The sequence below is a fragment of the Octopus sinensis genome, linkage group LG28 (genome assembly GCF_006345805.1).
Source record: "Octopus sinensis linkage group LG28, ASM634580v1, whole genome shotgun sequence".
Taxonomy (NCBI): Eukaryota; Metazoa; Mollusca; class Cephalopoda; order Octopoda; family Octopodidae; genus Octopus; species Octopus sinensis.
This window is the reverse complement of record NC_043024.1, coordinates 2,942,713-2,966,097: the sequence shown is the minus strand read 5'-3', so window position 1 is coordinate 2,966,097 and position 23,385 is coordinate 2,942,713. Positions and strand designations below refer to the sequence as shown.

General features: G+C 42.4%; 1 protein-coding gene across 1 annotated transcript; it reads left to right on the top strand.

The window, feature by feature from the left end:
- Positions 1-19,675: 19,675 nt before the first annotated feature.
- LOC115225908 (zinc finger protein 253-like) lies at positions 19,676-22,025 on the top strand (the record flags this gene model as incomplete). The annotated part of the gene is made up of 2 exons (XM_029796912.2): positions 19,676-19,751; positions 19,911-22,025. Coding segments are annotated over 2 exons (930 nt in total), but the record flags the coding sequence as incomplete, so codon positions are not given.
- Positions 22,026-23,385: the final 1,360 nt, after the last annotated feature.

Genomic DNA, 23,385 nt, shown 5'->3' with positions numbered 1-23,385 from the left:
TCCAGGGAGGCTTTGAACAAAGCGGTCGTCGGCATCTTCACCATCTCGTCTGGCAGCTTGTTCCACGGATCCGCAACCCGGACGGAGAAAGCACCTCTCCTTCGATTGAGATGAAATCGTCGCAGGTAGAGCTTTTAACAAATCTACCACACATGTGGTAAGTACAGATTATATTGTCACAGAATAATTATAAATCGCAACTTCAAAAATTCAAATCCCCCCCTCCCTCCCCATTAATTCAGTTTTCACTTTTTTGTAAAATTTTTTTTTTTTTTAAATATAGAGATGTATCCCCCTCAAGCCGGCTATTTTCATGCTAGAAATAAAGCCAAATCTCACTAAACTGCAGTAACAGGCGCAGGAGTGGCTGTGTGGTAAGTAATTTGCTAACCAACCACATGGTTCCGGGTTCAGTCCCACTGCGTGGCATCTTGGGCAAGTGTCTTCTGCTATAGCCCCAGGCCGACCAATGCCTTGTGAGTGGATGCCAGTTTCCGTCTACCAAAGACGGAAACTGAAAGAAGCCTGTCGTATATATGTATATATATATGTGTTTGTGTGTTTGTCCCCCTAGCATTGCTTGATAACCGATGCTGGTGTGTTTACGTCCCCGTCACTTAGCGGTTCGGCAAAAGACACCGATAGAATAAGTACTGGGCTTACAAAGAATAAGTCCCGGGGTCGATTTGCTCGACTAAAGGCGGTGCTCCAGCATGGCCGCATTCAAATGACTGAAACAAGTAAAAGAGAGAGTAACATAATGAAATGTGTAATGAATCTACTCACCTTTCTGCAAAGATTTCTTTCGGAGTATTTTCCCCACATCAATATGAAATTATGGTTTTTTTTTTTTATCATTTTATTTGAAAGTTACAAAAAAAATACAAGTTTTGTCGAGAAGTGTGTTCGGGGAAACAGCGTTGGCAGGGTTTAGAGGAGATGTGTTCGAGAAAGAGTGGATAGCTGTGTGGTAAGTAGCTTCCTTACCAACCACATGGTTCCGGGTTCAGTTGTTTCTTTATTACCCACAAGGGACTAATGAAGATGGGGACAACACATGATTTTACATAAAATCGAGGAAATCGAATGATACACAAATTTTTACAGCACGACATAAAAACGACACATGAAGTGGGAACACCAGGACTGCCGACCCCACGAGCCCTGTTTTTCCCACTGAAACTCGGCAGCCAACATACAGCGTGTTCACGTGGCCCCTTTCACTCGCAGCAATCGTGCCACACGTTTCCATCTTTTGTCAAACTCGCACACAGACAGACACCTTTTCTCTATCTCCACCTTTCTCTTAAGGTGGAACCTGAAAAAGGTCACCAAGGCAGAGCCAGAGATCATGGTGCCTGTCATTACCGCTTTCATTCTAGTCTTCCATATACACTCTTTCGCTACTGCTACTGTACTGAGAAAGCAATGCTTACCTTCACTTGTCAAAAAGCTAGGCGAGTCAATTTTTATAATTGTCTCAGCCGATAGCTGTACTCTTCTTCCGTCTGACAACAGGTGTTCCGCATATACCCACACGTCTGAAACTTCCGAACACTGAACAATAGCATGCGAGACTGTTTTCAGATCCCGCTCACATCTTGGACAGTTCGATGGTCCACTCCAACCATGCCTTGTGAGTTTATCCTGAACGGGTAAAGCTCCTCTGAAACATTGCCAGGTCAAAGACTTCTGGAAGTTATCCAATGTCCTCGGCCCGAACAGGCTGTCTAACTGATTACGCTCGAGGCCCAAGGTCCTCCTCAGGCATCGTCATTTCCGGCCTCTACCAACCTGCTATAGAAAGCTGCGGTGGTACCAAAGCCGCCGGTATTGCCCGACTTGCGGAAGTGGCAGAGTGCCTTATGGCACTCCGAATACCACATGCTCGATCTAAGTCTACGACGATACCTGGTTTCTCTGCCACTGAAACTGGCAAAGCTGGGGATCATCTGCCTCGCAAGTGGGGACCACACCCGTTCACCATCCAGGTAGGGCCAAAGATGCCTTAACCTCAGCGCATCAACAGCCAAGGCATCCCTAACCCACCCTTTAACAGTTTCTGACAGCAAATAGAACGTCTTACAAGAGGAGTGTTTCCCTTCCACAAAAAGTGGAAGATCTTCCTCTCCAACTTGCTTAACCACGAATCCGGACAAGGGATGACGGTCAGGCAGTAGGTGGTGACCGATGCTAAAAACACATTGGCCACCTCCGCCCTCCCTTTCAAGGATAGCCACCTTGCTCATCACCTCAGACCAGTTCTTTTCTATCTGGATATCTGGACCAAACCAGATCCCTAGCAGCTTAACCGGGCCCTCCGTCCAGCAACCCACGAAGGCTATTCGAAGGCATTGACTTGCCCCTCCAGGTGCCGAGTTGCAAGCCGACCAATTTTTCCCGGTTAATCTTTGCTCCTGTCGCCGTCTCGTAAGCCTTGATGGCATCTCCCACATTACGTAGGAGTTCCACCTCGGTCACGATGATGGTGATGTCGTCCGCATACAATGTCACAGATCCTCCACCTCCTGGATTCGTCGGGATGGCGCTCGGCTTTCACAGCAGTGGCTCGAGAGCCATCACATACAAAATTGGGGAGAGCGGAGACCCTTGACGAACAGGCCGTCTGATGCGGAACGGCTTCGAAAAGAAGCCATTCACCCGAACAATCGAGTTGATGTTATTGTACAACTGTATGATCCACATGAGGAAGCCAATGCCCAGACCGAACTGCGCCAGTACGGACACCAGGTACCGATGGTTCAATCTATCAAACGCTTTACTCTGGTCTAAATGGACCAGTGCCCCACCTTTGCCAGAGTCATTCCCAAATCCCTCTATGGTGTAGCGTACTAGATGAAGATTGTCCTGAATGGTTCTTCCGGGGACCACACAAGTTTGTGCCTCCCCAATCAGACGACACGCGTCAACCTTTTCGCTAACACCTTGGCCAATATCTTCAACTCTGCATTTAGCAGGGTGATGGGCCGAAAGTTGTCTATGCTATCCCCCTTGCTCGGGTCCTTTTTGATCAGCGTCACCACTCCCCAACGTACAGATCTGGGAATGAACCCATTCTGCCGCCAGTTCGCGAAAACGCCGGCCAGCACATTCCCGAACAAGTCTGGCATCCTTTTATATAGCTTGTAGGGTAAACCATCAATTCCCGGCGACCTACCTTCACCACAGTCGGCCAAGGCCTCAGCTATCTCCTCAGGCGAGATCAACGCTTCACAGCTCTCCGCGTCCTGCCCCAAGAGGCGCGGCAACCCGGCGAGGAGGTCCGTAATGTCCACCGGCCCGCCGTCGCCCCCAAAGAGCCGAGCGAAGTGCTCCTGAAACGTCCGACACATCTCCTCTGGTTCGGTGATCACATCGCCTTGCCTGTTCGTCACAGACTTAATTGTGGAATCATTTCCACGTCGAGCCTCCACAGCTCGTGCCCATCCGGCAGCCTTAATACCCTCGCACCCCATTGCGCGAATTCTAGCTCTGACGATACAACCCATGTTTGGCTTCGAGGTGCTGGTTCAACTCCAGTCTCTTCAGCCTAACTTGGGCTCCATCGCCAGCTCTCATGGCTTCCTCTAAGGCCTTAACTAGCCCCATCTCTTTCCTACGCCCACTAGTTGCTAGACCTATGCTGTATCTAACGGACTCGTATTTGATGGCTCTTTTGAGGGCGTACCACCATTTGTTGTTAATAATGGAACCGGTTAACGCCCTCTGCACTAATAACTCGATCCGGTTTCTGTACTCCTCAATAGCCAGAAGGGACTTATTGAGTTTCCAGTAGCCGGATCCCTTACTACCTAACTTATCTAGGTTCAGTTCGCCAGTGACCATCTTGTGATCGCTGTAACTGACCAGGTGAAACTGTGGACACTTAACTAATCCTTTATCTATTTTTCTAATGAGAATTCTGTCTATGTAGGACCTGACAGACCTGTCGCTATTTGACCACGTCCACTGTGGAGCGTTCGGGAATTCAAGTCTGTAGGGATCTACCAGCTGGAAGCGACTCAGTAGATCCCGGAAGCCAGGGTTTGGTTTTATATCTTTTGAGCCAACGCCATCGACGCGCGCATCGACTATGACGTTTAAAGTCCCCTAGCATGACTATGGATTTTGACGTGCCAAGAAACTTCTCCAGGTCTCGATAAAAATCAGTCTGACTCGAATTAGGTGCGTATACTGCTACCAGCCTGATTTCTTTACCACAACTGAACGTCAGATCTAAGACGACCAGCCTACCTTCTGAATCAGAAAAAATCAACTTTTTCTCTGAGACTCTATCTTTTTTCAGCAGGACCAACACCCCACTGCTGGCCAGAAGTATATTTCTCGTAGCCATCCAGGAGCGGGAGTAGATCTCTTGGCCCTTCGATTCGTGTCTCAGTAGCTACAATTACATTTTAATTCTGCGCCCTGATATCGTTTAGTAAACGACCTTGTTTCCAGTTCGCTACCAGGGTGCGCACATTTATACAACCAACGTAAACAGCCATAGTTTGCTTACCTTATTTCCTCTGGGTCCGGCCGACGGGGGGAACCCATCTCTTCTGCCTCCGAGGGCCGTGGAATCGGCGAGCTGCTGTTCTTCTTTTCTACATCCTTCAGGGCATCCCCCTTGCTCATTCTGGATGGGCCTACATCTTTTCTAAAATCATTTGCTAACGTGTTGAACCCTCTCAGTCCCATCACGTAGCATCTCCAGTCTCTACATCTCACTTCCATCTCCACCTCCTCGATGTGTTGTGTCTCCACTCTACGCATCACTTCTCTGTTTGCGGTGTTCATCGCAACATACACCTTGTTTTCCTTCTCCGGCTTCTTCGCTTTCTTCACTTCTCTCTTCTTTTTGCTTATGGTTTTCTCCGGGGAGGGGTTATTGTGTTTTCGTTTTGTAGCAGCAACCTGTGACCACCCCTCCCCTACTTCTGTTGCAGGTGTTGTTTCTGTTACCGCCACTTGAGAACTTGGCTTTGTGGGTTCGCTCTTCTCCTTCTCCGCCGGCTTGCAGTCTTTCTTGATGTGGCCCTTCTTGCCACAGGTGAAACACCTGGGCTTCCGGCCCTCCACCATTACTGCCATCCGGCTCTCTCCTATCTCGATAACCTCGCCTATCTCTTCCAAGACGTCCGCCTCGGCCTGTATAATAATCTTTACTCTCTGTCCTTGCCACTTTTTGGCGTCTTCCACCATGGCATCGCGAATTTCTATTTTTTCTCCCAGCCCTGCAGTGACTCCAGCCACTATTAGTTCGGGCTCAACCTCTGGCGGTATGTTAGCAATTGTTATTCTTGAAATGCGCCTTCCTCTATAAATAGGTAGAAGGGTTATTGTATCTGTTTTCAGGGGTTGCATGGACTGCTCCCTTGCTTCTTCCTCTGTTCTGAACCTGGTTTCCACGGTACCATATCTCTTACCCCTGGTTAAAAATGTAATTTTTTCCCAGATGGGTAGTAAGCAAGCCTCCACTTCCTTTTCCGAAGAAAAGTCTATTCTCCTTTCCTTATTACGATATGTTTTATATATTATCGTCTTTCTCTCTATCTCTTCGAGAGATTCTTGCGCCTGGTTCAGTTTAATTTTATACCCGTTTCGGGATACTATCTTTTTCACTTCTTCCAACTTGGTCAGGTTTATCTTTCTTTCTTTTGGGCTAGCCGCCTCGGCGAAGTTTAGCGCTTTCTTTGCCATGCTTGGCACATCTATATTTCTTCTGATTCCCCTACTTTCCTCTTCGTCCGAGGAAATGTCGGGTAAAGCTATTGTTTTTTCTAGGCTGGACATCTCTGGACTCAGGACCTGGGTTTGGTCTTCCGTTCTGTCCGCCTTCGGGCTGGCCATTATTGGCCTACCCCTCCTCAGCGGCTTCACTAATATTAGTCAAATAAATTCGACTAACGAATTCAAAAAACAACTTGCTTTTTCTTTTTGTTTTATCTTTCACAAATAACAACTGGTAGTAGAATACACTGACAAAATTTTCACGAGCCGAAAAAAATACACATCCTATCGGGTTCACCTATTTCTTTATTACCCACAAGGGGCCAACGAAGAAGGGGACAACACATCATGATTTGGGGTCACGAGATACAGATGAAATTTACATAAAAATGTTTACACAAAATCGAAGAAATCGAATGATACACAATGTTTTTAACAACAGCACGACATAAAAGGAACACATGAAGTGGGAACACCAGGATTGCCGACCCCACGAGCCCTGTTTTTCCCACCGAAACTCGGCAGCCAACTTACAGCATGTTCACGTGGCCCCTTTCACTCGCAGCAATCGTGCCACACGGTTCCATATTTTGTCGAACTCACACGCAGACAGACACCTTTTCTCTAACTCCACCTTTCTTTTTAGGTGGAACCTGAAATAGGTCACCAAGGCGGAGCCAGAGATCATGGTGCCTGTCATTACCGCTTTCATTCTAGTCTTCCATATACACTCTTTCGCTACTGCTACTGTACTGAGAAAGCAATGCTTACCTTCACTTGTCAAAAAGCTAGGCGAGTCAATTTTTATAATTGTCTCAGCCGATAGCTGTACTCTTCTTCCATCCGACAACAGGTGTTCGGCATATACCCACACGTCCGAAACTTCCGGACACTGAACAATAGCGTGCGAGACTGTTTCCAGATCCCGCTCGCATCTTGGGCAGTTCGATGGTCCACTCCAACCATGCCTTGTGAGTTTATCCCGAACGGATAAAGCCCCTCTGAAACATTGCCAGGTCAAAGACTTCTGGAAGTTATCCAATGTCTTCGGCCCGAACGTCCTTCGGAACAGACTGTCTAACTGATTTCGATCGAGGCCCAAGGTCCTTCCCAAGGCATCGTCATTTCCGGCCTCTACCAACCTGCTATAGAAAGCTGCCGGTATTGCCTGACTTGCGGAAGTGGCAGAGTGCCCTGTGGCAGAGTGCCCTGTGGCACTCTGAATACCACATGCTCGATCTAAGTCTACGACGATACCTGGTTTCTCTGCCACTGAAACTGGCAAAGCTGGGGATCATCTGCCTCGCAAGTGGGGACCACACCCGTTCACCATCCAGGTAGGGCCAAAGATGCCCTAACCTCAGCGCATCAACAGCCAAGGCATCCCTAACCCACCCTTTAACAGTTTCTGACAGCAAATAGAACGTCTTACAAGAGGAGTGTTTCCCTTCCACAAAAAGTGGAAGATCTTCCTCTCCAACTTGCTTAACCACGAATCCGGACAAGGGACGACGGTCAGGCAGTAGGTGATGACCGATGCTAAAAACACATTGGCCACCTCCGCCCTCCCTTTCAAGGATAGCCACCTTGCTCATCACCTCAGACCAGTTCTTTTCTATCTGGATATCTGGACCAAACCAGATCCCTAGCAGCTTAACCGGGCCCTCCGTCCAGCAACCCACGATGCTATTCGAAGGCATCGACGTGCCGAGTTGCAAGCCGACCAATTTTTCCCGGTTAATCTTTGCTCCTGTCGCCGTCTCGTAAGCCTTGATGGCATCTCCCACATTACGTAGGAGTTCCACCTCGGTCACGATGATGGTGATGTCGTCCGCATACGATGTCACAGATCCTCCACCTCCTGGATTCGTCGGGATGGCGCTCGGCTTTCACAGCAGTGGCTCGAGAGCCATCACATACAAAATTGGGGAGAGCGGAGTCCCTTGACGAACAGGCCGTCTGATGCGGAACGGCTTCGAAAAGAAGCCATTCACCCGAACAATCGAGTCGATGTTATTGTACAACTGTATGATCCACATGAGGAAGCCAATGCCCAGACCGAACTGCGCCAGCATGGACACCAGGTACCGATGGTTCACCCTATCAAACGCTTTACTCTGGTCTAAATGGACCAATGCCCCACCTTTGCCAGAGTCATTCCCAAACCTCTCTATTGTGTAGCGTACTAGGTGAAGATTATCCTGGATGGTTCTTCCAGGGACCGCACACGTTTGTGCCTCACCGATCAGACCACCCGCAACACGCGTCAACCTTTTCGCTAGCACCTTGGCCAAAATCTTCACCTCTGTGTTTAGCAGTGTGATGGGCCGAAAGTTGTCTATGTTGTCCCCCTTGCTCGGGTCCTTTCTGATCAGCGTCACCACTCCCCGACGTACAGATCTGGGAATGAACCCATTCTGTCGCCAGTTCGCAAAGACGCCGGTCAGCACGTTCCCGAACAAGTCTGGCATTCTTTTATATAGCTCGTAAGGTAAACCATCAATCCCCGGCACCCTGCCTTCACCGCAGTCGACCAGGACCTCAGCTATCTCCTCAGGCGAGATCGACGCTTCACAGCTCTCCACGTCCTGGCCCGAGAGGCGCGGCAACCCGGCGAGGATGTCCGTTAGGTCCACCCTCTCCTCCGGCCCGCCGTCGCCCCCAAAGAGCTGAGCGAAGTGCTCCTGAAACGTCCGACACATCTCCTCTGGTTCAGTAATCACATCGCCTCGCCCGTTCGTCACAGACTTAATTGTGGAATCGTTTCCACGTTTGGCCTCCACAACTCGTGCCCATCCGGCAGCCTTAATACCCTCGCACCCCATTGCGCGAATTCTAGCTCTGACGATACAACCCATATGTTTGGCTTCGAGGTGCTGGTTCAACTCCAGTTTCTTCAGCCTAACTTGGGCTCCATCGCCAGCTCTCATGGCTCCTCTAAGGCCTTAACTAGCCCTATCTCTTTCCTACGCCCACTAGTTGCTAGACCTATGCTGCATCTAATGGACTCGTATTTGAGGGCGTACCACCATTTATTGTTAATAATGGAACCGGTTAACGCCCTCTGCACTAATAACTCGATCCGGTTTCTGTATTCCTCAATAGCCAGAAGGGACTTATTGAGTTTCCAGTAGCCGAATCCCTTACTACATATCTTATCTAGGTTCAGTTCGCCAGTGACCATCTTGTGGTCGCTGTAACTGACCAGGTGAAACTGTGGACACTTAACTAATCCTTTATCTGTTTTTCTAATGAGAATTCTGTCTATGTAGGACCTGACAGACCCGTCGCTATTTGACCACGTCCACTGTGGAGCGTTCAGGAATTCAAGTCTGTAGGGATCTACCAGCTGGAAGCGACTCAGTAGATCCCGGAAGCCAAGGTTTGGTTTTCTATCTTTTGAGCCAACGCCATCGACGCGCGCATCGACTATGATGTTTAAAGTCCCCTAGCATGACTATGGATTTTGACGTGCCAAGAAACTTCTCCAGGTCTCGATAAAAATCCGTCTGACTCGAATTAGGTGCGTATACCGCTACCAGCCTGATTTTTTTACCACAACTGAACGTCAGATCTAAGACGACCAGCCTACCTTCTGAATCAGAAAAAATCAACTTTTTCTCTGAGACTCTATCTTTTTTCAGCAGGACCAACACCCCACTGCTGGCCAGAAGTATATTTCTCGTAGCCATCCAGGAGCGGGAGTAGATCTCTTGGCCCTTCGATTCGCGTCTCAGTAGCTACAATTACGTCTAAATTCTGCGACCTGACATCATTTAGTAAACGGCCTTGTTTCCAGTTCGATGTCAGGCTGCGCACATTTATACAGCCATAATTCACTTACCTTGTTTCGTCTGGGTCCGGCAGACGGGGGGAACCCGTCTCTTCTGCCTCCTGGGTCCATGGAATCGGCGTGCTGGTGCTCTTCCTTTCCACATCTTTCAGGGCATCTTCTTTGCTCATCCTGGATGGGCACACATCATTTCGGAAGTCATTCGCCAGCATGTTGAACGCTCTCTGTCCCATCACGTAGCACTTCCATTTTCCTTGTTTTTCTTGGATTCATCTATTTCCACGATGTGCCCAATCCACCAATTCGGTATGGGTTATTCACAGGATGATTACTGCAAATGTCTCTGATGTATTGGTGGTACCATTGAATAGCAAGTACTTTGTGCCATTTCAATCGATGTATAAATAGGTGTGTTATGCGACCATAAATATGTAACGAGGATAAAGTCCCGTAGTTTTAATTTAGTTTTCCCGATATGAATTCTTTTTAATAGACTCTTTCACGGCTTTATGAGTGACTGCATGTGTGCGCGCACCGGAACCGCTTTTCGCTAGTTGTACCAACAGAATTTGTCTGCACCACGCTTTTTGTTTGCAGTTCTGATGATGAGTATTTTGATTGGCGTTTTGGGGAAGAGTGAGAAAGCGAGAAGCATTTTTGAGTGAAGTGAGAGTAGTGAAAAACCATTCTATTTGCTGCTATCAGATTATATTTCGTATGTTAATGATAGTTACCAATATTTCAGGAACTAATAAGTAGTGTTCCATGCCTTCTGTGATCAATACACCTTAAGTTACTAGGTGGAACTAGTGGAGTCAGCCTCCCGGAACTGAGCTTTCTATGATGGAGATTCTGAATATGCAAAAATCTACATTTTTAAAATTTTAACTCTCTTTCTGCCTCCTAATTTTTAACTTTTTCGGGTTTTTTTTTTTTCCAATCAATAATCAGGTGTGTTGTTTTCAACATATCTGTCCAAGTTTAGTTGGCGGTGATAAAACAGAGACTGCTTTTATGAATTTCATAAGATGCGTTAGGCAGTATTATACTGTCTAGTTTAGTCTTCAAGAATGCTTTTTTTTTTAATAAAATGCTTTACATATACAACAGGTATGTTTTACATACCTGTTGTATATGTTGGTCTTGTATTTTCGCTTTCAAGGTAAACAATTCTCAAGGCGAAGCATTATGGTACTACTAGCACATACTGGTCTTGTTGCGCAGCGACACGCAAGCTAGTCGTACGTGGTCGATACTATGACTTGGGCGTATGCAAATGAGTTCATTTGCACATGCGCGTTACCTTTTTATGAACTAAATAAAATAATTATTTTACACACTGCGTGTTACCTGTTTATGAACAAAATGAAATAATTTTTTTTTACACAAATTAAATAATATTTTTCGAACAAATTAAATAAAACGCAAGTAGATAATTCTTGAAAATTAATTGATAATATTTTTTGGTCAAATCAGAGTGCAACTTGGTGCAGTTCTGAAGCTTGCCAGTTCCAATCCCAGCATGGAAAGTGGACAATAAGTGATGTATGTATGTATGAATAATTTCTAATAAGAGATGTCTGGCATGTTTGTTTTCTCTATGTATAAAATTTTGTAAATGCATGTAATTGTGAATAAATAACAGCAAAACGTTCCCCAATCTCCTGTGTTTCTTAAAAGCTATTTTCCAGTATTTTTCAACTCTTACTGCATACCTAACACAAATATACATATAACTTTGGTGTTCTGGAATAAACATATATACTTCAAGACAACACAATTTAGATTATAACCCTACCTATGTATGTATATATATATATATATATATATATATATATACTTTATTTAAAGCAGCAGAAAATTCAAAAATTTCTAGCAAAAACTGTCTGATGAACGGCAACGAGAAACTCAGAGTAACAGATTTTGTTGAATTTTCTGCTGCTTTAAATAAAGCATATTTCTCTACCACTGGTATTTGAGTACTCTTTTTTCCACCTTGTTTCACATTTATGTGTTTACTCCGGTATATATATATGAAAAAATCGAAATCAATCAACATCAATGGAATTTGTAGTTGTGATGCCGGTGGCACGTAGGAGAACCATCCAAACGTGGCAATAGCCAGCGCTGCCTCGACTGGCCTCCATGCCGGTGGCACATAACAAACAGCATCCGATTGTGGCTGTTGCCAGCCTCACCTGGCCTCCGTACCAGTGGCACGTAAAAAGCACCATCCGAGCGTGGCCGTTCGCCAGCCTCATCTGGCACCTGTGTCGGTGGCACGTAAAAAGCACCCACTACACTCATGGAGTGGTTGGTGTTGGGAAGGGCATCCTTCTGGCTTCCCAGACCCCAGTTGAACTGTCCAACCCATGCTATCATGGAAAGTGGACGTTAAACGATGCTGATGATGAATAGGTCTTCCTAGTTACGACTGCAAGACAAGTATTTAGTTATGAATAAACCATTATACTTGGCACTTGTTGGTCTGGAGAAAGTCTTTGATAGAGTGGCTCACTTTGTGATATAGGGGTCTTTGAGGAAGGTAGGAATTGATGAGTGAATTGTAAAAGCTGTACAGGGATGCTTTCTGTACGGTGAGTACAGTAAGGAATCTAATATAGTGGTAGTTATTCAGTAGAGATCAGTTCTCTGTGCCCTCTTTTTCATCAATATCTTGCATGTCATAACAAAGGGACTTAATACAAATTGACCTCGGCAACTGCTGTATACTGACAATTTCACTCTCAGTAGTATCTGAGAGAATTAAAATGAAATTGTAGGTATTTTAATTAGAAAAGTAAGTGCAGGTATTTTAAAGTCAGCATAGCAAAGACGGAGGTTCTAACGAAGAGAGGACTCTGCCTGCCTCCTGTAAATGGCCCCACCCAATATGTAGGAATGCTGTAAGCACCCAGTGCAACCTATGAAGACATGAGATGCTTTGGGATTTGACAGAAGGCCATTCTTGTATGTTGAAGATGCACAGGTGCCAAACAGTCCGGTCACATGGAAACTTTATTTTCTCCCATACCCTGGAGGTAGCAGATAGTTTTAGTAATAAAAGACATTCTGAAAGTGTAGTCACTAAAATAAGGATGGGTTGGAGTGGAGAAGTAGTCTGTCAGAGTGAAAGCCTGATGGGTATGATGCTTGCATACACACAGCACTGCTCCATTGGAGCAAGACATGGGCCTTAATGCAGTATATGAGGAGACTAGAGAGAAACGAAGCCAGTATGTGCAATGTTATGTTAAGTTAATTTTTTGGCTCAAAAAGCAAAAAGCAAGGCCATGTAGGGGGACATGGAGTTATGTACAGGGAGGGTGTTCATGCAAAGAGTTCAGGCCATTTGTGGTCAAGGGAGACTTTGTACCGAGTGGTCGTCGGCAGCTTATTCCACGGATCTGCAACCTGGACGGAGATAGCCCCTCTCCTTCGATTGAGATGAAATCGTCGCATATAGAGCTTTTCGGAATGACCCCGCAGCCGATGCTCTGGAGCAGGAGTGAAGAACAGATCTTTTGAGAGGTTACACTTTCCGCTTATGATGTTGTGAGCAAGAATGAGATCACCACAGCGTCGTCATTTTTCTAGAGAATACATACATGCATGCATACATACTTACATGTTAGTTAGTTAATTTTTTGGCTCAAAAAGCAAAAAGCAAGGCCATGTAGGGGGACATGGAGTTATGTACAGGGAGGGTGTTCATGCAAAGAGTTCAGGCCATTTGTTGTCAAGGGAGACTTTGAACCGAGCAGTCGTGGGCATCTTCACTATCTCGTCCGGCAGCTTATTCCACGGATCTGCAACCTGGACGGAGATAGCCCCTCTCCTTCGATTGAGATGAAATTGTCGCAGATAGAGCTTTTCGGAGTGACGCCGCAGCCGATGCTCTGGAGCAGGAGTGAAGAACAGCTCTTTCGAGAGGTTACACTTTCCGCTTATGATGTGAGCAAGAATGAGATCACCACAGCGTTGTCGTTTTTCTAGAGAATAAAGGTCGAGCGTCTTTAGCCTTTCTTCATAAGACAAATGCTTGAGACCAAGAACCATGCGGGTAGCCAGCTTCCGGACTCTTTCGAGATGCTGTATGTCTTTGAGGAGATAAGGAGATAATGTTAGTGTGTATGTATGACAAAGTGGAATAGGGGCATGCAAGTCGAGAAGACTATTCACTAATATGGTCATGTGGTGCAGATGAATGAAGACAATTGCATAAAGAAGTGCCAACTGCTTAAAGTGGATAGATCTCATGGAACAGTGTGGCCCAGGAGGACATGGGATGAAGTGTTGAAGACTAATCTCAAGAGACTGGGCCTTAGGGAAGAGGTGACATTCAGATTACCTAGAATTTTATGGGGACAGTCTTTTGGAAAAAGGGTGAGATGATTTTTATAAATTCACAGTTTCCGAGCGTTTCCCTCATAAGTGGACTGGCTACATCCCAGGTAGGGGCCACGGGTTCTGGTCTCACTTGTCCTGCCGGGACTTCTCATGCACAGCATACTTCCAAAGGTCTCGGTCTCTAGTCATTTCCTTGGTGAGACCTAAAGTTCGAAGGTCGTGCTTCACCACCTCGTCCCAGGTTTACCTGGGTCTGCTTCTTCCACAGGTTCCCTCAACCGCTAGGGTGTGGCACTTTTTCACACACCTATCTTCATCCATTCTCGCCACATGACCATACCAGCGCAAACGTCTCTCTTGCACACCACAACTGATGCTTCTTAGGTCCAACTTTTCTCTCAAGGTACTTACACTCTGTCGATTATGAACATTGACATTACACATCCATCAGAACATTCTGGCTTCATCTCTTGCGAGCTTACACATATCCTCAGCAGTCACAGCCCATGTTTCACTACCATGTAGCATGGCTGTTTGTACACATGCATCATACAGTCTGCCTTTTACTCTGAGCGAGAGGCCTTTTGTCACCAGCAGGGGTAAGAGCTCTCTGAACTTTGCCCAGGCTATTATTACTCTAGCAGTTACACTTTCAGCACACCCACCCCCGCTACTGACTTGGTCACCTAGGTAACGGAAGCTATCAACTATTTCTAGTTTTTCTCCCTGGAATGTGGCAGAAGTTGGTCTCAGAGCATTTTCAGTGTTTATTGCTCCTGAGCATCTGCCACATACAAAACCATCTTCCTAGTTAGCCTTCCTTTGACATTGCTGCACCTCTTATGTGTCCATAGCTTACACTTGGTGCGTCTTATAGAGTTTCTACCTACGCCTTTTCTACAGATCAAGCAGGGCCATCTACCTGATGGCGTTTGTGATTTGTCTACCTTCCTACTTATTAGGACTTTGGTTTTAGCTAGGTTGACTCTAAGGCCCTTCGATTCTAATCCTTGCTTCCACACCTGAAACTTCTCCTCCAGTTCTGATAGTGACACAGCAATTAGAGCAAGGTCATCAGCATAGAGGAGCTCCCAGGGGCATCCTGTCTTGAATTCCTCCATTATTGCCTGGACTATGATAAATAGGAGGGGGTTGAGGAATGAGCCTTGGTGGACCCCTACCTCTACCCGGAAAGGAAAAATTACATATAATGGCAGCTTAAAGTTTTCTGAAAATGTACCTTTCCTGATGGAAAGAACTTTTTATTTCTTCCATTTAGCGCACGTTCTATTGACAAACCCGTCAATAGAACGACTAGAATTTTGAAAATTCATCATCATCATTGGTGATATGTTTTGTCTTTAGATAATCTATAATGTTTTCTGGTGCAAGGCACAGTAACAGTTCCAATCTGGGTGTAAACAATGTAAAATAAATTCAGAAAAATAGCAACAGCAGCTTCTTTTTTAAAGGATACAAATATTGTGAAGAAGAAGATGATGATTGTTGCTGATGGAATGGTTGTGGTAGCTTCTTGATTTCAATTAGAGTTTACGGAAATAATATATGACCTTTTGCAATGTTAATCCTTCGAATTTATTTTTCAATGAATTTATTTATAGAAGTAACTTTCAAACCTCATATTTGACGATGGCAATGAAATTTCTGGTGAATATCTCTTGCAAGAGGGCGACCAGAGGACCTCGGAAAATTCACAAGATCCGAGCTTTTCTTTCGTAACTTTTGGGAAAATGAAGTTTTTTTTCAATAAAAGTTTATACAGACACCTTTCAAATGGCATACATAACAATTATTAAGAAATTTGTGGAGAAAATTTCTTGCAAGAGGGCGGACAGACGACCTCGGAAAATTCACAAGATCCGAGCTTTTCTCTCGTAACTTTTGGGAAAATTAAGTTTTTTTTCGATAAAAGTTTATACAGACACCTTTCAAATGGCATACATAACAATTATTAAGAAATTTGTGGAGAAAATTTCTTGCAAGATGTCAATTGATAAAAGTTGGTGGTAACGATGTCTGGAGAAAAAAATAAACCTTTACTCTTTTACTTGTTTCAGTCATTTGACTGCGGCCATGCTGGAGCACCGCCTTTTAGTCGAGTATATCGACCCCGGGACTTATTCTTTGTAAGCTCAGTACTTATTCTATCGTTCTCTTTTGCCGAACCGCTAAGTGACGGGGACGTAAACACACCAGCATCGGTTGTCAAGCAATGCTAGAGGGACAAACACACACACACACACACACACAAATACATATATACGACAGGTTTCTTTCAGTGTCCGTCTACCAAATCCACTCACAAGGCATTTGTCGGCCCAAGGTGCCACGCAGTGGGACTGAACCCGGAACCATGTAGTTGGTAAGCAAGCTACTTACGACACAGCCACTCCTGCGCCTATTATTATTATTATTGTGAAAGAAGTTTTAAAGTTTATGAAAACAATGTTTTACATTCCTGCAGAAATGACTGGAATACATTGATTTCTGGATGTCTAAGCTGCAAAAGAAATCATTTTTATTTATTTGGAGCGAAAGAAATTTTCAGCCGTTCAGAAGGAAGCTTCGATGTCGTCTGCTGAGGGAGAGGAGGAGTGGGAGCTAGAGAGAGAGAAGGGGTGGGAGCTAGAGAGAGAAAAGGATAGGGAGCTAGAGAGAGAGGCAGAGTGGGAACTAGAGAGAGGGAGAGGGGGAGTGGGAACTAGAGAGAGAGATGGAGTGGGAGCTGGAGAGAGAGAGAAGGAGTGGGAGCTACAGAGAGAAAAGGATAGGGAGCTAGAGAGAGAGGTGGAGTGGGAGCTAGAGCGAGAGAGGTGGAGTGGGAACTAGAGAGAGAGGTGGAGTGGAAGCTAGTGAGAGAGGAGGAGAAGGAGGTAGAGAAAGAGGGGAAAAGAAAGCTAGAGAGAGAGGTGGAGTGGGAGCTAGATAGAGAGAAAGGGGGAGTGAGAGCTAGAGAGAGAGAGAAACGTGGAGTGGAAGCTGGAGAAAGAGGAGTGAAAGCTAGAGAGAGAGGTTGAGAAGGAGTGGGAGCTAGAGAGAAAAAAAGGTAGAGAGGGAGGTGGATAGAGTGAGTGAGTAATGGTGTTTTGTCGTTTATGACTGGAGTTAGTTCCCCTTCCTAATTAAGTGTATTTCTTGTTCTTGTTTCTCACGCACCTTGATTGTTTGATCAGTTCCACTTTACGACTGATATTTAAGAGGAAAACCCAATCAAATATATACAAATGATTGGTAATTAACTGTCTAAACAAACAGATACAGCATTTACGATTATGTGGACCTGAAAAATATTAATTAACGTTTGTTGTAGAAATCTAGAAATTCTCTTGAAGCTGTCGTTGTCCACTCTGACTCCAGTTCTCACGTCTCCCTCCTTCACTCTTTCTCTCCATATCTATTACTATGTAAGTATTTATTTAAACATTTCTATTATATATGTGTCGTATTATGTACATTTATTTGTTTCGATGTGTTGAGAAAGTTAAAAGGAAAACAAATCTCACTAAGACGAAATTATACGAAAGGCTGTAATTTTAATACTTTCATTGTGTTGTCGTTTTCTTTTAGACATTTCATTGCACTTTTGGTTATTTTCTAAATTATTTGTAAAAACGTCGGATCAATCCCTTGTTTGGATAACATTTATCTTTCTTTCTAACGTGTAAATTCGACGATTTCGTTAAATGCGGGAAAATTACGATGTAATTAGTAAGAAATGGGGAATGTATAAAAATACGAGTGTGCACTTGAAATACTGAAACGAAAAGCAAATATCGTATCGAGAGGAAATGGCTTTTATTTGAGACATAGGAAGTCTTTATTTCTGGCGGTTCTTCTGCATCATTACAACTTACAATTAATATCTGGGGTTTGTTTTGTTTTTTCCGGAATTTTCAGAAAATCTTTGCAAATACGTATTCGCATTATACGCATTACGAAGAAAGAAAAGGATAACTTGCATAATTAATTGAAAACAACATTAATAAAAGTGTGCAATTCTGCTTTAAACATTATATAGTTCCTTAAAATTTTTTACGCATTTTTCTGTGGAATTTTCGGAAAATTTTTCCAAATTTGTGATCTACATTATGAAAAAAATTGTTTTTTTCAATTTTTCCCATTTTTTAAAAAGGTTCTACAGTGGCAATTTTTTAAAAAATGGGAAAAATTGAAAAAAACAATTTTTTTCATAATGTAGGTCACAAATTTGGAAAAAATTTTCCGAAAATTCCACAGGAAAATGGGGAAAAAATTATAAGGAGCTATATAATGTTTAAAGCAGAATTGCACCCTTTTTTTAATGTTATTTTCAGTTAATTATGCAAGTTATCCTTTTCTTTCTTCGTAATGCGTATATATTTAATATGAATGTATTTTTCACTCATCCAGATAAACAATATTTCGTTTTGAAGCAACAAGGAAGAGAAACATTAATTATAATGTGTAAGAATTTATAATTAAAAGAAAGAAACAAGAATGGCTAAGTTTTAAAACTCTGTGCATAACAATGAAAAGAAATTATAGTTTTTCCGTAAAATAAGGATAGACTTCATTGAAGCCTCTTCCATTTGCCCCATGGAGAAGGATTGTCACCAATTTCATCAACCAACAATTTTTCTTAACATCAAAAATTCCCCACAAAAGATTTTGATGCTGCAAGTCAGACATCAATATTATTTACTGACTTTTATGCATCTTTTATGCTCAACAAAAGGTTAACATTAAGCTAACCACATATATATATTTGTATATTTATGCACATACAGAAAGAGGCAGAGGAGGAGTGATGTCTATTTTATAAAACAAACCTGTGTTGATACAATAGAACACTGAGGGGAAAACATCAGATATCTACTGTCATTGACATGTATATTGGTGTGAGTGTGTGTGTCTAGGACAGACGCAATGTCCAGGAGGTGTTATTACGATGGATGTGTCTGTGATATAAACCTCTTGAAAATAGAGAGATGGGATAAATTTAATAGTTCAGATAAAGAATTACTTCTACAATTTATGAAAACAGAAATGTCGTAAATTTGCACTTTTGAATAGCTGCCTTTTAAACATACTTGATGTCTTATATTATTTTTTCTATTCTTTCAGAAAATCACATGAAATTGGCTAAAAAGTATTTTTTACTTTTAAAGAATCATCAATATGTATCATGTTTGAAAGACTCTGCAAAGATATTCTACAAACATATAATCCTGCTTCTATAAAACATTGCTGAATTACAGTAAAATATTTCCTCTGAGAGAGAAAACATTTCTTTACTTCTGTGTCTGAAATGTGCAAGAGATAATTTTCTCTTTTAAATATACTTTGATGGATTTCCAAAGAGTATTTGCAACATTTTTAAATATTGGCATTGATCACATTTAGAAGAAATATAAGAGAAGTGATATTTGTTTGGAATAAACTATAAAAGCAAAATATCCATAAATTTTTGAAAAGTTGTTGATCTGTAGAACTTGAAGGATCGATTTTATTTTTCTTGAAGAGATGTCTGAAGAATTAGGAAAATCATCATATGACTGTGACATCTGCAAAGAGTCATTCTTAGAAGAAAGTAAATTCAATCAACACAAACAAATTCATAAAGGGGAAGCACCATATCACTGTGATATCTGTGGTAAATCATTCTCTGTTCGCAGTAGCTTAACCAAACACAAGCGTATTCATACAGGGGAGAAACCATATCCCTGTGATATCTGTGGTAAATCATTCTCTGTTCGCAGTAGCTTAACCAAACACAAGCGTATTCATACAGGTGAGAAACCATATCCCTGTGATATCTGTGGTAAATCATTCTCTGAAAGTAGTAGCTTAACTAAACACAAACGTATTCATACAGGTGAGAAACCATATTCCTGTGGTAAATCATTCTCTCATGCTCATAGCTTAGATAATCACAAGCATATTCATATAGGGGGCAAACCATATCACTGTGATATCTGTGGTAAATCATTCTCTGGTGGCAGTACCTTAATTAAACACAAACGTATTCATACAGGAGACAAGCCATATCCCTGTGATATCTGTGGTAAATCATTCTCTGGAAATAGCAACCTAACCACTCATAAACTTATTCATACAGCAGAGAAACCATATCATTGTGATATCTGTGATAAATCATTCTCTCAGAATCACCACTTAACTGCTCACAAATACATTCATACAGGAGAGAAACCATATCCCTGTGATATCTGTGGTAAATCATTCTCTCAGAATCACCACTTAACTGCTCACAAATACATTCATACAGGAGAGAAACCATATCCCTGTGATATCTGTGGTAAATCATTCTCTCAAAATCACCACTTAACTGCTCACAAATACATTCATACAGGAGAGAAACCATATCCCTGTGATATCTGTGGTAAATCATTCTCTGTTCGCTGTAACTTAACTGCACACAAACGTATTCATACAGGAGACAAGCCATATCACTGTGATATTTGTGGTAAATCATTCTCTGGTGGCAGTACCTTAATTAAACACAAACGTATTCATACAGGAAACAAACCATATCCCTGTGATATCTGTGGTAAATCATTCTCTGAAAGCGGTGGCTTAACCAAACACAAGCGTATTCATACAGGGGAGAAACCATACCACTGTGATATCTGTGGCAAATCTTTCTCTGAAAGCAGCAGCTTAACTAAACACAAGCGTATTCATACAGGAGACAAACCATATTCCTGTGATATCTGTGGTAAATCATTCTCTGTTAGCAGTACCTTGACTGCACATAAACGTATTCACACAGGTGAGGAACCATATCGCTGTGACATCTGTGGTAAATCATTCTCACAAAAACATCACTCAATTAAACACAAGAGTATTCACTATGAAGTTGATCCATAACACAGTGACATTGGTTGTATAACATTACTTCAGAAGGACAAGTTTGTATCTCATAAAACCCTCTACACAAGAAAGAAACTATATCAATGGTAAGCCTTTCATTTGAAATGATCCATTAACGAATCAAAAGAGCATTGACAGAGGAAGGAGAACATATCACTGTGATAGCAGTGCTTAATCATTCTATGAAAATGGAGAATTATACACAGTCCTATTAATATGAAAGATAAAACCATACCCTAAGACATTTGTGCTAAGTCAATCTATGAAAATGATCAATTATTAAAACATAACTGCATTCATACAGAAGAGGAACCATATCACTACAAAGATGATAATCCTCATCATTTAAAATTCGCTTTTCCATGCTTCAATGGATCAGATGGAATTCATTGATGGAGATTTTCCTGAGCTGGGTACCCTTTCTTGTCACCAATCCTCACCTGTTTCCAAGCAAGGAAATATTTTCCCTGGTGAGACATAATTTACGCAGAGGACTGGAAATGAACAACTGCACAAGTATGACGGTCATGATGGCCATTTACGGACATCACATAATGTCTGGACAAGGATACACTCACTTGCGCATACACACACACACTCACACACGTGTATATATGTATGTATGAAGAATTTCTTATAGGAGATATTTTACATGTTTTCTCTTTGTCTAAAAGTTTGTAATTCCTATTAGGTAATGAAACACATGTAATGCTGAATAAATACTATCAAACTGTTTTCCAGTCTTCTTATGTGATATGTAATTACTCTGCAAAAAATATTATCCAAACCTCAGACAAAAATGATATTTATGTACATATATAATAACCAGCTTGTTTGTACAGCTGTTATGCTTTCATTAGATTAGTGGAATAAATGAGGGGTGGGGACAGAAGTGGAGAAAAGGGAGGGAGAAATAGAGTAAGGTGATCTTATAATAATTCTGCTTCTCATTCTGTTACTTAGCTCGTCAGTAACACTTTCATGTTATTAGAGAAAAGGGGGTACAGAGAGAAAAGATGATAAGACAAAGAGTGAGACAAATAGAGAAAGAAAAAAAAAGGAGAAACAAAAAGACTAAGAAAGAAGCAAGCATGACGTGATGGGGGGAGTGTAATAGTTATTTTATGGTTAAAAAAGCTAGCTGAAGGTCGTGATATAGGGAAGAGTTAGAAATATAATCTTAGCAGAGGGGTGATGTTCTGATGTTGATATTAAAGAAAGGCAGAGAGAGAGAGATGATGGTGGTGGTGGTGTGTTGATAGGGTAAAGGAATTTTTTTTTTTATAGAGACCATCACTCAACACTTGCACTTCTGTGCAATTTATCGCCTTCTCACTTAAGAGATTGATATTTGTTTCTAAGGATTAATTTAGCCTAAACTATGGATTCACTAGAGACACGGTTGCAAGCTGCCTGAGAAAAGATGCACAGATCTAGAGCATGGAACACTAAGAAGATATAATAAAAGAGAGGAAAAAGATGGCACCGATGGTGTTGTGAGGAATTGGATGTAGACAGATGCCAAGTATATTCAAAGAAAGCTAAAACTATGAATGCTATAAAAATGCAAATCATCCTCTCTTTCTTAAATAGGTCCTCTTAATTTTTTTCATTCTGTAGAATTTACATGGGTCCCACTAGTAATTAATAATAAACTAAAGTGGCGAACTGGCAGGGTCGTTAGCACATTGGGGAAAATGCTTAGCTGTGGTTCTTCTGACATGACATTTGCATTTAAATTCTGCCAAGGTGGACTTTGTCTTTCGTCCTTTTGGGGGTTGGTGGAAATAAGCAACGGTTGAGCACTGGAATCGACATATTCAACTTAACACACACACACACCCGTGGTATTGCTGGCCTTGTGCCAAAATTTGAAAACAGTACGAACTTTAATGTCGACATCTTGCTCTTGCCTGTGATAATGCCAGAAGCACGTTGGCTTACTTCAGTAGGTTCTGTTGAACCTTGGTGTGTGGCCAACTGAGGAATTCTCTCAAAGACTTTCTCCAGGCCAACAAGTGCCAAGTATAATGGTTTATTCACAACTAAATACTTGTATTGCAGTTGTAAGTAGGCAGACCTATACACACACACACACACATATATTACATTAAAAATGAACTTCAATCTTGCTTCCAATGTTACATAGCCAAAATGGCACATAATGGGGAAAATACTAAGAATTAAGACTTTCTTGAAATGTGAATACAAACGGAATAAAACAAGTTTCGCATGAATTGGACAACTGGTTCTTGAGATATTAGGAGTTTTGGTGGGTATAAATACCCAGAACAGTGCATATTGGGAAAATACACCAAAAATAACTTAACGTTGAAAAGGAAGAATTTCTAGCCTTTCGGTTAGACACATTATGACTAACTTGCCAACAAAAAAAGTTGTTTTTACAGGAAATGTTTCTATTTTTGCTTTTTTGTATTTATATTTTAGCTTTCTTTAAACAGACAATTTTATTTATTTTTTTATTATTTTCAATTGAATACCATTACGAAAATTGTTTTGGCATATTTAAAAAATATTTTAAAGTGAAGATGGCTTTAGAAATACCGTAAATATTTCGTAAAAGACCTGTTCATAACCTCACTGTGAAATAAATTGTT